Raw genomic sequence first — 21285 nt, 5'->3', positions numbered from 1 at the left:
ATTGGCATACATAAATTAATATGTTGATGGGCTCCATTACTACAATAATGTTTATTTAAGTATTATTATTTATTAACATAGGTATCGTAAGAAAATAATAATGGTAGTTTTTTTAATGCACAGATAATAATATGTCTTACATGTATATAAAGCTGCTTCATGATGCAACAGGTAAACATTAAAATGGTGCTTTTACCAACGTATTTTAGTATACGTAATAAAGGTCCGTAGGTACCTATACAATTTGCATCCATTTTAGTATTTTGAGGAGGTTAATATAAACGGTGGAGGGGAATGAGAAATAAAAATAAAAGTTTTGGATGAAAGTGTCAAATGTAATATAATAAATAAATAACACAATCTATAAACTGTCTTCCGTGGAAATAAATAAATTAGTAATAAATAATTTTAATAATGACTAACTAAATAGCATCAGTTAGATTAATTCATGGTTCATAATAATCATTTTTATTGAACATAAATATATATCTCTTAGGGGCGGCGCAGTCTGGGATCAATCAGTCAATCTTGGTGAATGTGTGCACAGAGGCGGCCAATCTTAGGGGTGTAATTAAATCCAAATCTAGAACAACGTTCTTGCTTATAATTTAATAAATATGTTTACTGATAAAGGTGGAATTTTCCGTTTTCACGCTCGGGCGGCAGAACCTATCGCGGCGCCATCGCCCATTGCACTGTTGTATATTCATGTCGGCATTCTTGATCTTGCAGTTCACTGTGATGTCTTATTCCTTATTTCGTCCTTATTCTAGATTCCTTAGTCTTTCTTCGACCTCATTTGTAGCAGTCACGTATTCGATATCTACAAAGTCCCTATGATCCAAATATCCCGTCGAGTTTTCGATGCGGTAGTATGGACTGTTTCTTCCTGTTGATTTACAAAAAGTTTCGTTAAGTTTCTCCAACATATGTATTTATGGTGTGCCATTCTAGTGATTTTAAAATATTGTAACCTGGTTTTAATGGATCCCACTTGTCAGCTCCAGGAGAGCATGGAACATCGTTAATAGCAAAACTTGTCCAAAGATCCACCTGAAAAGTAGTAAAATTATTCAATGCATCGTGTACCAACCACTGGAGCAATTTTTAGCATTAATAAATTGCCATGTTTTCAAAAACGTATTTAGCTATAGAAATCTGGGTGGATTCATTGCTTTAAACCGCATTAAGTTTAGCATGTTCCTATATTAATATTTTGAGGAATGCTATTAAGTAAATAATGTCGTAAATATATATAAAACCAATTGCTCGAGTGCAAAGACTTATTACTTATTCTCCCGTAAAGAGTCTGCATAAGTCTGCATAAACACTGGTATTTATATTTTGCAATTAAAAACATTTTTTTTAATTTTGGAAAGCTATCTCCCCTTCAACACAAAAAAAATAATTTATTTATTAAATTTTGATTAGATTTACTTTTGCAAGCCATCATTGAAACTGGGACCAACGATCGTGATTCAATTATTCGAGAAAAGGAAAAATTAAAATACACTTTAATGTTACTTAGTTGAAATCATAATATTTTTAGAAGAGTTTTTAGCAAACTGATGTTTTTGTAAATTGTGCCGTCTTATCAGATAATGCCTTTGTATATTTATACAATCTATATTTATAAAATAGTATACAGTCTACCGTAAGTAGTTTCTCCAGCATAGCTAGTTACAATCAGAGAAATGATTTTTTAACATTGATGTATTAAATTTAGATGAGACATAAAGCGAAAAAATAGGTTCCGCTTTTTGACCTCCAACTGACTTCCCAACTTTCCCAACGCACAACTAAAACTACCAATGCCGGTTTACATGCACGGCTTTTCGCGTTCTAATAGAGGAAAAAGTTTAGACGAGATATTAGTATGCTGTAGCGCCTCTAATTGTAGCTCTATATTTTTTAACAGTATCCGCGTTTAAGATTTTAAAAGCCACATAGTTTTGAATCGATGCGAATATAAAAATAAGAAGAAAAAAACAAGGTAATGTAATGGAATCAAGTCTTTCATAAAGACCCTACATCAGAATTGCTTCCGTAGGTACGAATATTTAGAGGATGTTGTGAAAAATTAATGGAGTAAAAAGGAATGTGTAATTTTTTTATAAATTTAATTTAGATTAAATTTGATAATATTATTATTAAGTTCTGCAAGTGTTTTAGTTTTTTATTATTGTGACAGCTGTTTCGGCTTACAAGGCCATTTTCAAACTGTGGTTAGTCCACATTGAGACGACGTTTTTCACAAAACCCAAGCAGTATAATGCACCCAAATAATTCATAGCAATAAAGTCATTAGTAAATAATTAAGAACCCATTACCATTTACTGAGGGGAAAACATAGATTGGTTTAACCAACAATAGATCATGTCATCGGTGTAACCAGTAATAAATCAATGTATGCACCTTCAAAATTTAAATTTGAAATAGTATAAAAACGTCGTCTCAATGTGGACTAACCACAGTTTGAAAATGGCCTTGTAAGCCGAAACAGCTGTCACAATAATAAAAAACTAAAACACTTGCAGAACTTAATAATAATATTATCAAATTTAATCTAAATTAAATTTATAAAAAAATTAAATGGAGTTCTACGAATTAAACACAAAAACAATAAATAAAAAAAAAAAAAAAAGGAATGTGTAATATTTACCATGACTTTAACAAGTTTAACATCCTGTTCACTCAAGGAAGTAGTGTAGTGATAGGGAAACAGGTAAAGAAGGTCATCGGAGTGATGGATTCCTTTGAATGCATATTTCGTCACATCATTTCCATATCCAAATCTGGTGTTCTCTCCCATATAGTCAAACGTGTACAAGTAGGACGGTTTCTGGTAGAGGGCGTTGATCTTTGCGTGTTTTAAAGTTGGCGCTTTGAAAAACAGCACACCTGCAATCTGGAAGAGTTTTATTTACAGTCATGCATGTCAGGATATTCATTCTATATATATATATATATATATACTCTATTATAGAGATTGAGAGCAAGTTGTTATATTTAAAATAGTTAAACATTCCTAGATCAGTCCCATTTTGAATATTTTGATGTTGAATGTGGATGAAATTGGTAGACTGTTTTTTAATTGTGACTGTTTAAGGACGGGTCGTTTCAAATTCAAGTGTAATATTGTTGTCAAATAGCCATTCAGCGGCATTTTGTATTTTTGACAGTTGAGAGGTCCCCGTTAAATGCCGACTCTCGGTTTCAACGTTTGAACAAATTCTGATCGGCAGAATAGGACAACAATCATGTTGTTAAGCTTGTCAGCGTTTTAAAATTTGATAGAAGGCTGAAACGCAGCAAGAATTGGCATTTAACGGGGCCTTTTGAATGTCAGAAAACAAAATGGCACTGACTGGTCATTTGATGACTTTGTCAGACGTGAATTTCTGTCACAACAACTGCAACAACTGGGCCTAAGTCGTTAGTTTGTGACGAAGTAAAAATTTATTTATTTATTTTATTTTACAAGTACAAGATTTGCAATCCAATAACAAATGCACAGTACATTATGAGTCAATACTCGTTACTTAACTGTTCGAATTATGAATTGAACAATATTCACAACGACAAATGTCGACAAATGTAGTTCTGTTGGACGCAAAGGTTTGTGCACGCGCGCATATGACGATGGAACGATCGTGGGTCAATTTTCAGGGTACTTACGTCTGTTAACCTTGGGAAAATGTCGGCAAAAGTCAAAGCTCTCTCCTCGTCAAACAGTTTCTTGAAATACTTATTTTCAAGGATATCAGTAAAAGCCCCGGAGTCATCGTGAACTCCTGTAAAAAACACGCAATTTTACCAAAAAAAATTCCTATTTAATATTATCCACTTGCATAATGCTCAATATTTAAAAAATATATATTTTGTATGCTACACACCTAACAATTTTAGTGCATCGGCCGTAACGTTGTTTCTCAGATAAGGAGAATAGTTGAGTAACCCAAAGTGTTCCAGTCTGTCATAAAGAGCTGAAAGAAATTACCATACCTCAATAAAAACTTTTTTTCTAAAAGTACTGTAAAAAAAATTGGTATAGTTGGTTCAAATTTAAAACAAAAAATATAAGCTGTTTACAGAGAGGATGGATCGCCAAACTTCGGTCTTGGCACGCACTCCTTGCTTCATTCACATTCGTACATCGTCCCATACATACATTTCTGTTATTGTTTTCTGTCATATCTTTTAGAATGTTTATGTAGTACTTAGTTCATTTGACGTGCCTCATCTTCCTCGGACTTCTCCTACTTCTTCTACCATTCATATTCGCGTCATGTAATCTCCTTATGCCTTTTTCTTCCTTCATTCGCTCTACAAGCACAACCTAAGCGTCCCTGTCATAATCTTAGTCACTAACTTACGTCAGCCTTGCATTCTTTGTTAAATCTCCACATTTCTCACATACATTTGAGACATACATGGTTTTACCAGTCATGCGTCTCAAGGATCTACAGCATTCAGTATACTTTCACCCTTCCTCTGCCAGTTCCATGCCTCACTGCTATAAATCAGTTTAGGTACCAGAACTCCATGTTGGACTACTAGATTCACTTCTTTAGACTATTTTGTGTTAGCGCCTTGAATTTTTGATGTTAAAGAAATTTGTTTGGAAATCTTTTACTTGTAATGAGGTAAGAGCCGTCGTGTTTTGTGATTCCGGCCATCATTGGAACTGATCTGATTTTTCCCTGCTTGACGAGATCTTCTGGATAACTGTCCAGGAACTTTACTCTTCCAGCTTCTTGGACAACGGCTCGGCCTACTTTAGAATTCGCCTGTGGGTTGTTAACCTGAAATTTATGGATTTTAAAATGTTATTACCATGAACGCCGCAATGCTGTGAAGTTGAAGAAAGAAAAGTGGTAAAATGATGTCTGTGAAGCACCTAGGACCATATACATACAAATTTTAAAAAAATAGGTATTCTAAAGGACTCACAAATAACGTTTGCAATGCTGAGCCAATCTCGGGAACAGTTGCAGTTTTAAAATATTGTTCCATAACGTCGTCATCCGCATCCGTCCTTATATCTGTAAGTTCCTTAAATAAAGATTTCGCAAAATCTCTTGGGTGGTCATCTATCATCCAAGTGTTGAGGGCCGAGCTGGACTGTAATATGGCTTTTTGAAATAATTCTTCTTCCACCTATTACACAAACAAGACATTTAAAAAAAGTAGATTACATTGAAAATTAGTTTTAAAAGTAAATTTATAGTTATTTACTGAGAGGAAGAACTATTTACCATTGGACTCATTAGCATGAGGGAAACAGAAGCAGCACCAGCGCTCTGTCCAAATAAAGTGACCTGGTTTTTGTCTCCTCCGAAACTGTCAATGTTTTTATTAACCCATCTTAGTGCCATCACTTGGTCCATGAAGCCAACGTTTCCAGGAATGCCGTCAGTCTGCATCGACATGAAACCTGCAAAAATGGTTTAAAGAAAGAGACGAATTTGTACAATGCTTACTTAAGTCAAACTAAAAAGTCAACCGAAATGTACCTCACTTGCATCGGGCCACATTATGCCTAGCGGCTAAATATTTAAACATACAAGTTAAAGAGAGAAATAATGGAAATCCAAAAACAAGCATTTTTTGCATTTTCAAGTAGCATGGCAAATGTGTCGAATTTTGTCTTATGAAACTTATACCTGTGCTACGTGACTCGTGTGTTTTTTTCTCCACATGAAGATTTTATTATTTCGTATGTTAAATAGAACAGATTACACAATTCTCTTTTAGATTGAGGGCAGAATGGGGTTTTTTTATTTAGGTACAATATTTTAAATTTCTTAGTACAATTTAGTAATTTTGGCATCACTGGGTGACTTACCCGTGCTGAGGCCTCCATGTTTAAGTTGTCTATTTTGCGTAAGAAGCTTTACTTAATGGAATCCAAATTAGTAAAAAGATTACAAACCTAGTGGCCCAAGGCGATATTGCATAACGACTAGTAAGACATCCCTTTCTAGTAAAAAATTTGGGGGATGATGTTTGGCTGTTCCCTCGTAGAAAGCACCTCCATGAATAAACACCATAACGGGAAGTAAAGCGCCTTTGTTTCTAGTGGAATCTGGAATCTTAAAATACGAAAGAAGAATTGAAGGTCTTTCCGAAATTTGACTGGTTCTTTTATTGCTCCTAAGGCAGCTAGTTGAGAACGCAAAAAATGGCCAAAACCACACCTTTTCCTTTTCGCCAAGCCTTTTCCTTTGCCTGTCCACCGCTTCAAAAGTGGTGTTTCAAAAGTAATTTAGTCTTTCAAAGTAAAACTACAGTGCCAGAAAAACCATAAATTCATGCACCCCCCCCCCCCCCCCAAGGCAAGGGGCCTTAGTTTAAGACCTGGATGCGACCGTATTTTTTTCTGAATTTTCTGTTTCAAATTTTTGTTTAAGAATCGCTAATATTGTCTTCAATAATAAAATATTATAATTTGAGGTTTTATTCACTAGGTTATTCCAAAACAATTTGATATATGTATATACGACAAAGATAATATATTAGCCAGAATGGAACCTGGCCTAAAAAGCATTCAATGCGATTAACGAAGCTACAAAGGGCTATGCCATATAGTGAATAAAGGCAAGATGAATTAGATGAAGAACATACATGCAATAAAATTAGTTGGTAGCTAGGTACTTACATGTGGAGTGAAAACGTTGAGGAATAGGCAATCCTCCAGATCTTCTCCAGGGTAGCTAAGTGTCACATCTTTCAGGAAGTTAGGACAATCTCTTCCTGGAGAGGTAGCGTTGTAAAAGTTTTCATCCCAAGATTCTACAGGTTCTGGGGGCTGCAATGGAGAGCAGATTAAATATACTGTGGTAATTATTAGGTAACAAATAAAATACTGCATCTCCATAAAACCACACAAATGTCAACCATGTACAAATGTAGGGCGCTCGTTCGGCGTGTTTCCCGATTATGCACCGGAGCCCGAGGGATCTATGACGCTACTTCCTCGGAGTATCTTCCACCCATCTGACGCCTGTGCTCTAAAGATTGCAATCCTCCCATCATGCAAGAGATACATAGCCATGCCACATGTATGGCCCTAGTTTAGCGTGTTTCCCGATTAGGCACCGGTGCCCGAGGGATCAATCACGCTAGTTCCTAGGAGCATCTTCCACCCACCTGACGCCTGTGTTCTAAAGATTGCAATCCGCCCATCATGCAAAATATACATAGCCATGCCAAATACAGGGCGCTCGTTTAGAGTGTTTCCCGATTAGGCACCGGTGCCCGAGGGATCAATCACGCTAGTTCCTAGGAGCATCTTCCACCCACCTGACGCCTGTGCTCTAAAGATTGCAATCCGCCCATCATGCAAAATATACATAGCCATGCCAAATACAGGGCGCTCGTTTAGCGTGTTTCCCGATTAGGCACCGGTGCCCGAGGGATCAATGACGCTAGTTCCTCGGAGCATCTTCCACCCACCTGACGCCTGTGCCTTAAAGATTGCAATCCGCCCATCATGCAAGATATACATAGCCATGCCAAATGCAGGGCGCTCGTTTAGCGTGTTTCCCGATTAGGCACCGGTGCCCGAGGGATCAATGACGCTAGTTCCTCGGAGCATCTTCCACCCACCTGACGCCTGTGCCTTAAATATTGCAATCCGCCCATCATGCAAGATATACATAGCCATGCCAAATGCAGGGCGCTCGTTTAGCGTGTTTACCTATTAGGCACCGGTGCCCGAGGGATCAATGACGCTAGTTCCTCGGAGCATCTTCCACCCACCTGACGCCTGTGCCTTAAAGATTGCAATCCGCCCATCATGCAAGATATACATAGCCATGCCACATGTAGGGCCCTAGTTTAGCGTGTTTCCCGATTAGGCACCGGTGCCCGAGGGATCAATCACGCTAGTTCCTAGGAGCATCTTCCACCCACCTGACGCCTGTGCTCTAAAGATTGCAATCCGCCCATCATGCAAAATATACATAGCCATGCCAAATACAGGGCGCTCGTTTAGAGTGTTTCCCGATTAGGCACCGGTGCCCGAGGGATCAATGACGCTAGTTCCTCGGAGCATCTTCCACCCACCTGACGCCTGTGCCTTAAATATTGCAATCCGCCCATCATGCAAGATATACATAGCCATGCCAAATGCAGGGCGCTCGTTTAGCGTGTTTACCTATTAGGCACCGGTGCCCGAGGGATCAATGACGCTAGTTCCTCGGAGCATCTTCCACCCACCTGACGCCTGTGCCTTAAAGATTGCAATCCGCCCATCATGCAAGATATACATAGCCATGCCACATGTAGGGCCCTAGTTTAGCGTGTTTCCCGATTAGGCACCGGTGCCCGAGGGATCAATCACGCTAGTTCCTAGGAGCATCTTCCACCCACCTGACGCCTGTGTTCTAAAGATTGCAATCCGCCCATCATGCAAAATATACATAGCCATGCCAAATACAGGGCGCTCGTTTAGAGTGTTTCCCGATTAGGCACCGGTGCCCGAGGGATCAATCACGCTAGTTCCTAGGAGCATCTTCCACCCACCTGACGCCTGTGCTCTAAAGATTGCAATCCGCCCATCATGCAAAATATACATAGCCATGCCAAATACAGGGCGCTCGTTTAGAGTGTTTCCCGATTAGGCACCGGTGCCCGAGGGATCAATCACGCTAGTTCCTAGGAGCATCTTCCACCCACCTGACGCCTGTGCTCTAAAGATTGCAATCCGCCCATCATGCAAAATATACATAGCCATGCCAAATACAGAGCGCTCGTTTAGCGTGTTTCCCGATTAGGCACCGGTGCCCGAGGGATCAATGACGCTAGTTCCTCGGAGCATCTTCCACCCACCTGACGCCTGTGCCTTAAAGATTGCAATCCGCCCATCATGCAAGATATACATAGCCATGCCAAATGCAGGGCGCTCGTTTAGCGTGTTTCCCGATTAGGCACCGGTGCCCGAGGGATCAATGACGCTAGTTCCTCGGAGCATCTTCCACCCACCTGACGCCTGTGCCTTAAATATTGCAATCCGCCCATCATGCAAGATATACATAGCCATGCCAAATGCAGGGCGCTCGTTTAGCGTGTTTACCTATTAGGCACCGGTGCCCGAGGGATCAATGACGCTAGTTCCTCGGAGCATCTTCCACCCACCTGACGCCTGTGCCTTAAAGATTGCAATCCGCCCATCATGCAAGATATACATAGCCATGCCAAATGCAGGGCGCTCGTTTAGCGTGTTTCCCGATTAGGCACCGGTGCCCGAGGGATCAATGACGCTAGTTCCTCGGAGCATCTTCCACCCACCTGACGCCTGTGCCTTAAAGATTGCAATCCGCCCATCATGCAAGATATACATAGCCATGCCAAATGCAGGGCGCTCATTTAGCGTGTTTCCCGATTAGGCACCGGTGCCCGAGGGATCAATGACGCTAGTTCCTCGGAGCATCTTCCACCCACCTGACGCCTGTGCCTTAAAGATTGCAATCCGCCCATCATGCAAGATATACATAGCCATGCCAAATGCAGGGCGCTCGTTTAGCGTGTTTCCCGATTAGGCACCGGTGCCCGAGGGATCAATCACGCTAGTTCCTAGGAGCATCTTCCACCCACCTGACGCCTGTGCTCTATGTTATGTATTGCTATGTTGGCAGTCCTGATGCGTCACGTGGGAGATTATAACGAGTGTGCGAGGTGTCAATAAACGTCATAGGTCTGAATCAACAGTCTTTTATTTTTAATAATCCCCGATATAATAATTGGCGACGAGGATAATCGAAAAAGTTAAATTAAAAACGAGTAATATTAAGTCCAGTGTAAAACAGTGATTTTGTCTTTGTTTTTTCAATCATTTTAACATGTCTAAGGACGGGTTGTGTCGGAGAATTTGAACAATTCATCAAATTTCAACGTTCATTTTCAGGTTCTGTGAAAGATTTTTTCAAGTTCTGTTTTTATTTCAGTTCTGTCAAGCAACTAGCCTATTATGATATAAAAACAGAATTTGAATAGGACTTTCACAGAACCCGTAAATGAACGTTGAAATTTGATGAAATGTTGAAATTCTCCGAAACAACCCGTCCTAAGAGTACTTTGCCAGTGCCGCAATACGAGTCGAGTTATGAAACCTTCGGAATGTTTTTAGAACGTGTTCAAATTTATTTAAAAGTAATTAATACCTATTACGGACAAAGAGAAAATTGGATATCTTTGTATGATTATTGGTGCGGAGAAATATAAAATTTTAAAAGAAACAGTTCATCCGAAAAAATATTGAAGAGTTAACATATAACGAGATTGTAACAACACTTCAAAACAAATATGAAGAAAAAAAATGTACGATCGCCCAAAGATATAAATTTTATAATCGTCAGCAACAGTCGAACGAGGGAATTGATGATTACATTTCAGAAATAAAAAGTCTGTCAATATCATGTAATTTTGGAGCATTTCTGGATGAAGCCTTAAGGGATAAATTGGTGTGCGGTGTGAAAAATTAAGCCATAACTATAAGATTACTGTCTGAAGATGAATCGCTGAGTTTCGAAAAAGCAAAAAAAAAATGTCAAGAATATGGAGACAGTAAGTTGTTCTGCAGAAATATTACACAAAGAAGATCTTTCATCGTGAGTTTTCGAAGTTAAGCCGAAAACGTCACGTCAAAGGAGTACTAGTCCGCAACAAGGTCAAAGGAGTTCAATGTCATCAAGTCGTCTTTCATCTCCATCACGTGGAAATCCCAGAAAAAGATGCGAGAGGAGTTTTATCAGTCATCAACCAGAGTCATGTCCGTCAAGGAATTGGAAATGTTACAAGTGTAATACACTCAGTCATATGTCAAAATTTTGTTCTTAGTGCAAAATCAATTGTTAATTATCATGTAAAATGTGTGAGTAATATAAATGTTTTAAATATGTCCGTGTCTGAAGCAGCTAATATTGATTTGATTGTAAACGGTAGGAAAATGTCCTTCATGATTGACACAGGGAGTTCATGGACCTTGATAAGTCACAAAATGTACATAAAATTTATCAAAACTTGTAAATTAAGTCAGTTCTATGGTAATTTGTTTACAGCAAATAGTCAAAATTTATATTGTTTTGGATTTTTTATGGCAAAAGTAAGTGTAAAAGATGATTCAAATTTTGTCGTGGATTTACCAGTATTAGTTATTAAAAATCTATCGTCTGTGGATCCGCCTATCATGCAAGAGATAGATAGGTATGCTAAATTTAGGGCGCTCGTTTAGCGCAAATGAACGCCAAAAAACAATGCTAATTAAAAAATAAACATATTAAAAGCATATTTCAATATGTTTATATCTTTAGGATGCTAGATTTAAGAGATGCAACACTTGATCCCATAAAATTATAGGCTTCTTTAGTACATTTTCAGTCACAATTGATACTATATTTTAACTCTAAGACATCGATATAATCAATTTTTTTTATTGTTTTATTTTATTCATACTCGTTAAAAGCGAAAAATAGAAATCGATTAAATTTTGTGCCTTGAAGCTATGAAGGACTATGTCCTTCGTGTAGATATTATTAAAATCGACAAGTATAATCGCGATACTAATGGACGCACAGTTATGAGAGAAGCCTAGTTAATAAATAATGTGTATGAATGCATAAAATATTTAAGCTATTTTTTGAAACGGGATTTTGAAGCAAATACAACTACAAAGAACACAACAGTTTATATAAAAATATTATGTTTCAAGATTCAGATTGCTACAGTTTCTGAAGTCCATTAAAAATCAATACCATATTATTTTTACCCACCTTTATGAAAACATGTATTTGTAAAAGATTTGACAGAAAGGAAATAAAAAATAGAAATAGATTGTTATTACTCCGACCATCTCAAGGGCCCTTAACTTCGCGCGTCGTGGTCGGGGTCGCAGTTGCTATGCGGAGAGTTCGTAAACAAAAATATAACCAAGGCCTTGAAAAGATTAAGAAATATTATTTATTTTAATGTTATTGTGGTAGGCAGGTTATAATAATGAAAAAAACCAATCTCGTACCAACATTGTCGTGTTTAGGGTCATAACAACATTATATAGGTAGGTACCTACATACGTAATACAATATTTGAAAAATATGTTCAATTTTTGCTGTGGGCAATTAGAAAATGGTAGGCATGTAATATATATTCAACATTAATGTACACCAAATATGCCCCCCAGAAAATGGCATTAAAAATTATGAAATTAGATTTATATTACAGTGATTTATTTTTGGGGTATCATGCCCTGTTGATTTGACCTCTTCTTTAGCCAACGTTTCGGACAACATTAGTGTCCATCAAAATAATAGGTAGGTACCTACCCCAAAAATAAATCACCATATACTTTTAGCCGTGAAAATCTCAAATCACACTCGATTTACTGAAAAAATTAAAAAAATTACATTAAAAAACACTAATATAACTCAAAAAATAAAGTATATTAAGTGCCTTACTATAATGAACATGATAATAATAATAATAATAATAATAATAATTGGATAATTTGTAGAGCGCCGTTTTTGTGAAAAATCACCTCAAGGGCGCTAAACAACTATTAAAGTATGGTAAACGGTTGTTTGTCGTTAATGAATTTTTTGTTTTAGGTTTTGTTTTAGGCAATTCACCATAAAAAAGTGCTTTAAGCTGTTGGAGTTAAGATATATGGTTAAACTTTTGTAGATTATATATAAGGTGACAGGACATATCATATATTGAAGTCATAAATCTATGAACTTATATAGAATTGAATATACGCAAGAGTTGTTGAGGGTCAGCAAATAAGGGATACTAAGAAGATACTGGTGGGAGATTTTAATAAACAAATGATACATGCCTTTGAAAGAAGAAGAGTAAAGAGTCTCATCCTCCACACCACACTGACAGAATGAACTCTCGAGTACCCGAATTTTACACAAATGAGCTGCAATAGAGCAGTGGCCAATTCTCATTCTCGATATGCAAGAAATAAATCTTAAGGGTTTTTTTTTGCTGTGGAACCAAGGCTTACTTGGTTTAAGAGCTAGTTCGAGTTTTCGTAGTTGTCCAATTTTCTTCCCAGGAACGAGACATGTTGGAATTAAGAATAGAGAAGACGTCAGAGATAGGAATTTTAAAATCTAAAGAAATAGAACCAGAGACTGTTCCAAGTTTAGCGAGAGAATCAGCTTTCTCGTTACCCTCATCAATTCCTAGATGGCCAGGCACTCAAACCAATACTGTCTCAAACTTAGATTCCTTTAAAGAATTGAGGATGTTTTTAATATTACAAATAACGTAGTCTCCTGGAGAACGATCGATTTTAGAGGAAAATTTTAATACTGCACTTCACAGAGAGTCAGTGGACAGTAAGGCACGACGAATATTGAGGAGCTGGATTTGAACTAAAGCTTGTTCAATGGCGTAGCATTCCGCAATAAATATGGAAATTTCTTCGAGCAATTTATAAGACAGACTTACATTGAATTCAGGAATATATTATATCGATGCGCCACATTCTTAATACAAAACGTTTATTTGTAAGGCCCTAAGCGGATACTTTTTTTTCTACGTGTGATTTTTTTTTATAAAAGTTTTACAGAATATAATGTGCAGGTATCTTCAAATTTAAAAAAACTCACATTGATTTATATTGAGTATTATTTACATGCACTTTATCGTACTAGGCTTACTTAGGTGTACTTATAAATTTTCTTCATTTCATGTTTTACCGTTTTTGATTACCTACTTATGAACTTTCCCCTTTTCGGCGTTGAATTTCTATGTTGATTTAATGTTTGAGGACACAACAGAAGGTTGAAAGCCTCCCATCAAATAAATATATTTATTAATTAAAAAAAAAGTTAAATAAATTATTGTAGTGATGGCTAGCGAAAAAACTCTTCAAAGTGGAAACAGAGATATTTTAAAATTTAAAAAATAACAATTGTTTAAAGTTAACTTCAAAATGTTGCTGTAGGTTTCTGTGTAATCTAAAAATCTTACCGCAAATCTTCTGCTTCCTGAAGGTGCGAGGGCATATCTGATCCCACGGAATGCATGGATCGGCCTTTTGGTCCAGCTGGACACAGTCTCCGTGCCCTGGATGTATCCCAGACCTGGAACAGTCACACCCGCTGCCTGGACCGCATCCACTACCAACACCGCCGATATAGCCAATAGCACCAACAGCCTCATCGCTCCACGGTCAATTCTAGACTGAAGCGACAAGGATTAAGCAGTCAATTTTTAAGGCCGACAGATCGAGAAAAAAATATTGATTGCTTAAAGTCTGTCGTAAATAAAGCCAGTTAATATCTCAATGGGTTTGGACCAGATTTTTGTAAACAGCGCGGCGGCACATAAAATAGGACAATGAATTTATAATTTTACTGAATAATTTTGGAATAATCGAACGAAATTGATGTAACCATAAACAAAATAGGCGGCAAAGCGTCTGCTTGCAGGAAAGAGTAATTCCTTACTAAGTACACGAAGAAAAAATAGTATTGCTGATTTTTTAAGAATCCCTTCAAATTAATGGTAAACCGGTAATAAACGGGATAGCAGGCCGCTTCCTGATAAACTTTGAGTAAAATTCGTAATAATATCGGAAAACGTATTCTTGCATCTGCGTTTGTGCGTAAATGTTAGGATTTTATGAACACATGTTCCGATTTCGTGATAATATACTCGTATTTTACTACAGTTCAATTAATTCATTCGTCTTATGGAGGCCTTAAATCCCCTTTCTTACCGTATTACCAATAATTTGAAGAGATTCTTAATGAATTAGCAATACTCAATTTTTTCCGTGTATTTCGTTTTGGAAACACAATTTTTCATTGTCAAATCGCTGGCTACGAATAACTTTACAATATTTTGGATCTCTCCCTGCTCCCACCATGAAAAAGCTGAAAATTATGTGAAATGTAACAATGGAGGTTATGGCTTGTAGATGATTTAACCCTCGTGGCCTGGGTGCAAGCCCGACGCATTGGACCGCATGCCTACAATTAACCCACGAGTCCTGGGTGCAATCCCAACACATTCGACCACATGGCTAAAATTTAAAAAAAAACGTGATTTAAAGTGTTTACTTTGATTTAAAACATTTATGTGCTCGTGCCTAAATGCTATTGACCTCTAAATAATATCCATATGACAAAAAACAAACACAATTTTTTGTTTAATGGTTCACACAAAAATGCAAATACGAATACGAATGGAGACTATTAAGTGTTTACGAAAACTAAAAACTATGTTAAGTGTGGAAGCCCAGGTAATCACAGATCACTTTAATCTCGCTGGACTGGAGGTATCATCAAATTATAAGACTTTGCTCTTTATACTAACATGCTCAACAATAAACATTTCATATTTATTTTACTAACATCCACATTGTTACTAAATATTGTTCCACTATTAATTTCATAGAACCTTAAGTATCTATATTGTACTCATATTTTGTATTGAACAAGTATTACCTGAATGTTCAACAACTCTCAATGCCAACTAGTATTTATTTATTTGTAAGAAACAAACAGCTTTTACATAATATACAATAATAAATATACAAGTGAACTGAAGTCAAGCCACAGAAGTTTCATATGCTAAAGTTCATAGGAATGAAATTTTAATATTTTACAATTAATTTAGGGTTTTTTTTTTTTTTTTTTTTTTTTTTATTTAGGAGAAAAAACAGATACAGATATCAATTGACAAGAATATACAAAACATCAACTAGAGAATTTACCTGCATCCAAACTATTTCTCACGAATTAACTTAAACAGCAGTTAAAAACATTTACAAATATTTTGACTTATAAATAGGGGAAAAATATATACATAAGAATATTATTTTACAAATAGAGATATGAAAGAAATGCGCAATATCCTTATAAGAATTTACAAATTATTTTTGAAAAAATTTAGAGAGTAAAACAAAAAAAAAAAATATATATATATATATATATATATAAATAGATAAACAATGTTAAACAGAAATTAAAAAATATATACATATTTAAACAAGTATGTCTAAGTTTTTTACTGTGAACTTTGTAGGAAAACAGTCTTCATTTTTCTACTAAAAGTAGTGCGTGTATCAAAGAATAAGTCAGAGTCCTTGAGGTTTTGGTTCTGATTAAGTGATTCGCACATTCTTCTGATTGGATCCCTGACACCAGCATTTGTACGCGTCCTGCTAATGTGGAATAAGTCGTTAAGCCTTGTTACTCTGGGTGGTACTTTGAAGTTTATTAATTTCAGTAAGTCGGGACAGTCAATAACGTTGTTACAGATTTTATACAGAGTCATGAGATCAAGGTATGTTCGCCGGTTAGATAGAGTGGAGACTTTATAACTCGAGAGCATATTTATGTACCCGCGTTTGGGTGCGCTCATTCTGTAATTGAGGCAACGCAGAAATTTCTTTTGAATACTTTCAATATTTTCTTTATAGATATCGTAAAGTGGATTCCATATGGAGGTGCAGTATTCAAGTTGAGAACGGACCAGAGTGTGGTAAAGAAGAAGATATGTTTCAGGTTTTCGAAATTCACGGCTGTTTCTGATGACAAATCCTAGCATGCTGTAAGCTTTATTCACAATATTATCAATGTGCGCATCGAAGTGGAGTTTGGAATCAAAAAGAACGCCTAGATCTCTTATACAGTAAACGCGCTCGAGTAAATAATTACCAATACAATAATTGTGTTTGATAGCGTTGTGGTTTTTAGTAAAACTTATTTGTTTACATTTATTGTAGCTTAGGTAAATTTTGTTTTCATTGCAAAACGTTTCGAACCTTACTAAGTCGCTTTGTATGAGCAGACAATCGTTTAGATTCCGAACAATGGCAAATATTTTTATGTCATCAGCGTACAAAAGATATAAACAATGCACGAAACATTTAGTAACAGTGTTAATAAAAAGAATAAACAACAGCGGACCCAGGATTGACCCCTGAGGCACGCCAGAAGTAACTGGTTCCCATGTAGAAGTGTGTCCTCGTAATGATACGGCTTGTTGTCTTTTTGTTAAATATGAGATAAACCAACGTAATAAATTTCCTCTAATTCCGTTGTACATAATTTTTTTGATAAGAATAAGGTGGTCAACCTTGTCAAAAGCTTTTTTGAAATCGCAATATATTGCATCTACCTGGTGGCCTCGATCCATACTAGTAAATAAGAAATTTGAGTAAATAAGTAAATTACTCATGGTAGATTTGCCTTTTACAAACCCGTGTTGTTGTTCAGTAATTTTGGCAGCAAGCTGGGGATATATATTGTTATGGACAAGTCTTTCCAATAGTTTAGGGATCGCCGAGAGAATGGATATTGGTCTATAGTTTTCCACTCTTTGACGCGAGTCACCCTTGTGGACCGGTATAATATATGCCAACTTCCACCTATCAGGGAAAACTCCATCACTCAGGCATTTATTAAATATTATGGTAAGCGGCACACACAGTGACGACGCAGCAGATCTAAGGAAAAACGCCGGTATTCCATCGTGACCCGCACCCTTGTTTATGTCTATCGATTTTAAACTCGAGTGCACTTCTTTTTCCGTTAGTTTAATTGTGTGAATGTGCGCAAGTCCAGAGTCCTGAACTTCCTCAAGTTGGTCAATGTTAATAATTGGGTCATTGATAGAGGAAGGTTCAAATGTTGACTTAAAGAATTCAGAGAACATATCACAAATTTCCTGGGCATCGTCAGATTTGCGCCCTTCGAAGGACATTGCAGCAGGGTATCCATCAGACGATTTTAATGAGGATATGTATGACCAAAAGCTTTTGATGTTATTTTGAAATGAACTTTCGATGTTGTCAAAAAATAACCTTCGGGTTTCATAAGTCAATTTTTTGTATGTAGCACGTAAGAAGGAAAATTCACGATAATCAGAAAGACCTTTATATGTCTTCCATTTGAGCCAGACTTTATCTTTTTTCCTTGATAACCTAATAAGTTCTGGAGTAAACCATATGGGGAATTTGTCATTTCGTCGTGCCAATACTGGAATAAGCTTATCAATTACATTGTTTATTTTTAAATAGAATCGATCTACTGCTTTTTCGGCTGATAAATTTGCGATTTCAGATAACCAATCAATACAATTAATGTCCTCATTAATCTGAGCATAATTAGCTTTCCTGAAATTGCGCCTACGCTGTATTTTGTTTTTGATTTTTGGTTGAATTACGAAGGATATATCAAATTCAAGGGCTGGGTGGTGTCTATCCTCTGAGATGAGAGGGTTGTTGCTACGTGTAACATTTGTTTCACGACTGTAGAATACGAGGTCTAAGTATTTTTCATTATGGTTAGGTATACAGTTATATTGGAATAAGTCCATCAATGACATTGCTTGAAGCAACGTTTTCGATGCAGCCGTATTTGAGGAGGCGAGACCTTGACTGCTGTTTTCGGAAAATGACCAAGTCAGAGTTGGTAGATTCATATCTCCTAGTACACAAAAAGTATTATTTGGTTGTGATGAATATACAGATTCCAGGTTTTTGGAGAACGTATCATAGACCGTAGGTTGTGAGGCAGGAGGTATGTATACTGCACATATGATGAGATTGAAAGACCTTACCGGAATAGAAATGAAGATTTGTTCGATTTGACCATTTTCCCAGTCATCGAGCCGGGAAGATGCAAGCTCCTTGCGCACTGCTACCAAAACACCGCCTCCATCCATTTTACCAGTGAGTGTACGGTCCCTGTCACGTCGGAATACCGTGTAACGCGAATCTATGAATTCAGCAGTATTTATATTTGCTACAAGCCATGTTTCAACTATAACTATAACGTCGTAGTTATTCGATAATACATTAATTAGTAGCTCCTGGGTTTTGGTCCTAATACCACCACAGTTCTGGTAATAAACGGTTATAGATGATGATGAGATCATTTCACCAGAGTGGGAGTGCCGTTTGACATATTCCACAATCGCACGAGTAATACATTATGCAGGGCATATGAGGCTTCGAAATTACATAAAAAACATAGACTACTTATTAGATCAATGAATGTGAAATATGTTGACATTTTAGAATGTGAATGAATATGTGAGAAACATGGTATTGGTTTAAAGTTATAGGGATATTGCGCGCTAAACAAAAATATAAAGTAGCTTTGAAAGAAACAAATTACAGGATACAGAATACTGTGAGAAAGCGGATACCAAAGACAGCAGTAACATGTTTGTAGTCACATGTTTTGCTGATCATGTGTGATTATCTTTTGAAGGTCTCCCTCACGGCGAATGGTGAAAACCCGAGAGAGATCGTTTCTCTTCGCCAGAATACTGCCGTTCCGCACCCATATGTATTTAAAGCCGTTAGCTTTTCCGGCGGCTCGTGTTTTGGCAAATAGGATTTTATTTTTCAATGTAAGGTGCTCGTTTATATAAAAATTGGTGGTGGGAGCACCAAATCCTAATTGTTCCGTGGTAAGGCCGCGGCGAGTCCTTGCTGCAGCGATGACATCATCACGAAGTCGTTTTGTGGATAGCTGTACGACTATATTGCGCGGACGGTTGGAGGGCGAGGAGTGGCCGCGAGCGACGCGATGCGCAGAAACCACATAGCTACTTGGAAGCGGGACGTTAATGTTGGATCCTATTTTCTCTATTAATGTCATCAAATTTTCGCCCTTTGCTTCGGGTTATAGGAAGGGGAGAGGAATCGGAATATAGGAAGAGGATAGGAGATGCTCCCGATACATTCCATACTCTCATATTGATAATCGATCGTACGCATTACTTCATATCGATATTTCATTAGGTTATTACTAAAAATTTCAATACTTTAAAATTTTGTTTTTAATTTTGCACATACACGAGGAATTGGGTTTTTTTTAGAATATTTGTTCTACACGAGGATAAATAAAATAAACCAGATTGTCGGGTTGATCTTGACGGAATATGAAGATTTATTAAATTGGTAAGTTCTGGTGAGTCCAGACCATTATTTAGGATTTTAAACAATGAGAGTTGATCAAAAATTAGTCGTCGTGTCTGGAGGGAGTTAAAATTGTGAAATTTAATGGATTAATTAATTAATTGTATTATATTGTACCTGCTAATATTGTCTGTATTCGGCCTATTATGCTATGTTATAAACACTCATCATTGTACTTCTGATCAGCTTACCTTAAACATTGTATACATGTAAAAGACTTCATGGCATAAATAAATTAGTCAATAAAAATAAATAAAATTTTGGAACGGTAAACAGTCGATAATCCATAAAAAATATTGTCTAATTTACTGTTTAATTTAGCTAAACAATTAACACACAAACCAACAGAAAACCGGTATAGCGAAAACCATATCAATGTATTTAAGATTTTGCTGCACGTTTTCCTTATACTAACAGTGGTTGTCAAATTTACAAATAAAATAAGATTTACTTTCCATTTAGATGTAAAAAATTAAGGTTCCCAATGTATGGCAGTGAGACATGGTGCTGACAGAGGAAGGACGAAAGCAATGAATTGAAAAATGCTGTAGAAATTAGATCACTGAGGCGTATATGTGTTAAAATCGAGTGAATTAGATACTTGAATCGGGCCATGTCAAGAGTCGGAATAATAGAAGAGGATGTATGAGACGATGTATGAATGTGAATGAGGTAAGACTGAGTTGTTCGGCGGTCCGTCCTCTCCACCTACGTGATAGTTAGTCGGTAGTTAGTTAGTTAAATAACATGTTAAAAAGTACCAAAATATCATTTGAAATCATTACGTTTATTTGGTTGCTTTCCCGTCCGGTTTCATCCTGGAGTATGTTTCGGTATTGTACTGGACACCTACGCCAGTGACATCGACTGTAAATGCCGGTTTCCTCTCGGGGGTACCTTGGGTAAGGATTTGCAAAGAAACACAACTTGCGAATGTCGTCGGACAACTGACTGGTTGTGCCAGTTGTTTGCATATTTATTGAGTTCAAATCCAACACGTGTTAACGTACAGCAATTATACTACTTATCTCTAAACAGGGTGCATGAGATCATTAAGGAATCAAGAAAATTAACCAAATTTTAATTACTACGGTTAAATCCCATTTGACACCTGATACGTGTCCGGTGATAAGCTTCAAAAAGGATTGGGCGTCGTAAAATGTGTGATAACAGTAAATATTAATTTCCTTAATTATTTTAATAATTATTTATGTACATCCACCTGATTTCCGGTACAGGTATTATGCAGAACCTACTTAAATAAGTTGGCACTTAAATTTGAACAAGTAAGTAAGTAATCAAAAGTAAGTAAGTAATCAAAATTACTTTAA

General features: G+C 36.8%; 1 protein-coding gene across 1 annotated transcript; it reads right to left on the bottom strand.

Annotated features, from left to right (window-relative positions):
• Positions 1 to 19: 19 nt before the first annotated feature.
• LOC149424011 (glutactin-like) lies at positions 20 to 20878 on the bottom strand. The gene is made up of 12 exons (XM_089631113.1): positions 20740 to 20878; positions 13984 to 14196; positions 6662 to 6811; positions 5936 to 6095; positions 5259 to 5437; positions 4954 to 5160; positions 4637 to 4805; positions 3897 to 3986; positions 3679 to 3794; positions 2663 to 2908; positions 975 to 1053; positions 20 to 889 (listed from the first exon to the last, which is right to left on the bottom strand). The coding sequence occupies exons 2-12, from the start codon at positions 14173 to 14175 to the stop codon at positions 765 to 767; spliced, it is 1713 nt and encodes a 570-aa protein (XP_089487239.1). The 5' UTR covers positions 14176 to 14196; positions 20740 to 20878; the 3' UTR covers positions 20 to 764.
• Positions 20879 to 21285: the final 407 nt, after the last annotated feature.

The sequence above is a fragment of the Hesperophylax consimilis genome, chromosome 4 (assembly GCF_061612785.1).
Source record: "Hesperophylax consimilis isolate HC1 chromosome 4, BYU_Hcon_1.0, whole genome shotgun sequence".
Lineage (NCBI taxonomy): Eukaryota > Metazoa > Arthropoda > Insecta > Trichoptera > Limnephilidae > Hesperophylax > Hesperophylax consimilis.
The sequence above is the reverse complement of the archived record's forward strand: the minus strand, read 5'-3'. Positions and strand labels throughout refer to the sequence as shown.

Bases quoted from the DNA above. Each gene is read 5' to 3' on its own strand.
- LOC149424011 (XM_089631113.1), bottom strand. From the start codon at position 14,175: ATGAGGCTGTTGGTGCTATTGGCTATATCGGCGGTGTTGGTAGTGGAT. The intron at 6,096-6,661 runs GTAAGTACCTAG...TCGTATTTTAAG, and splicing joins TCAACGTTTTCACTCCACAT to ATTCCAGATTCCACTAGAAA. The intron at 890-974 runs GTTACAATATTT...GTAAATCAACAG, and splicing joins GTGGGATCCATTAAAACCAG to GAAGAAACAGTCCATACTAC.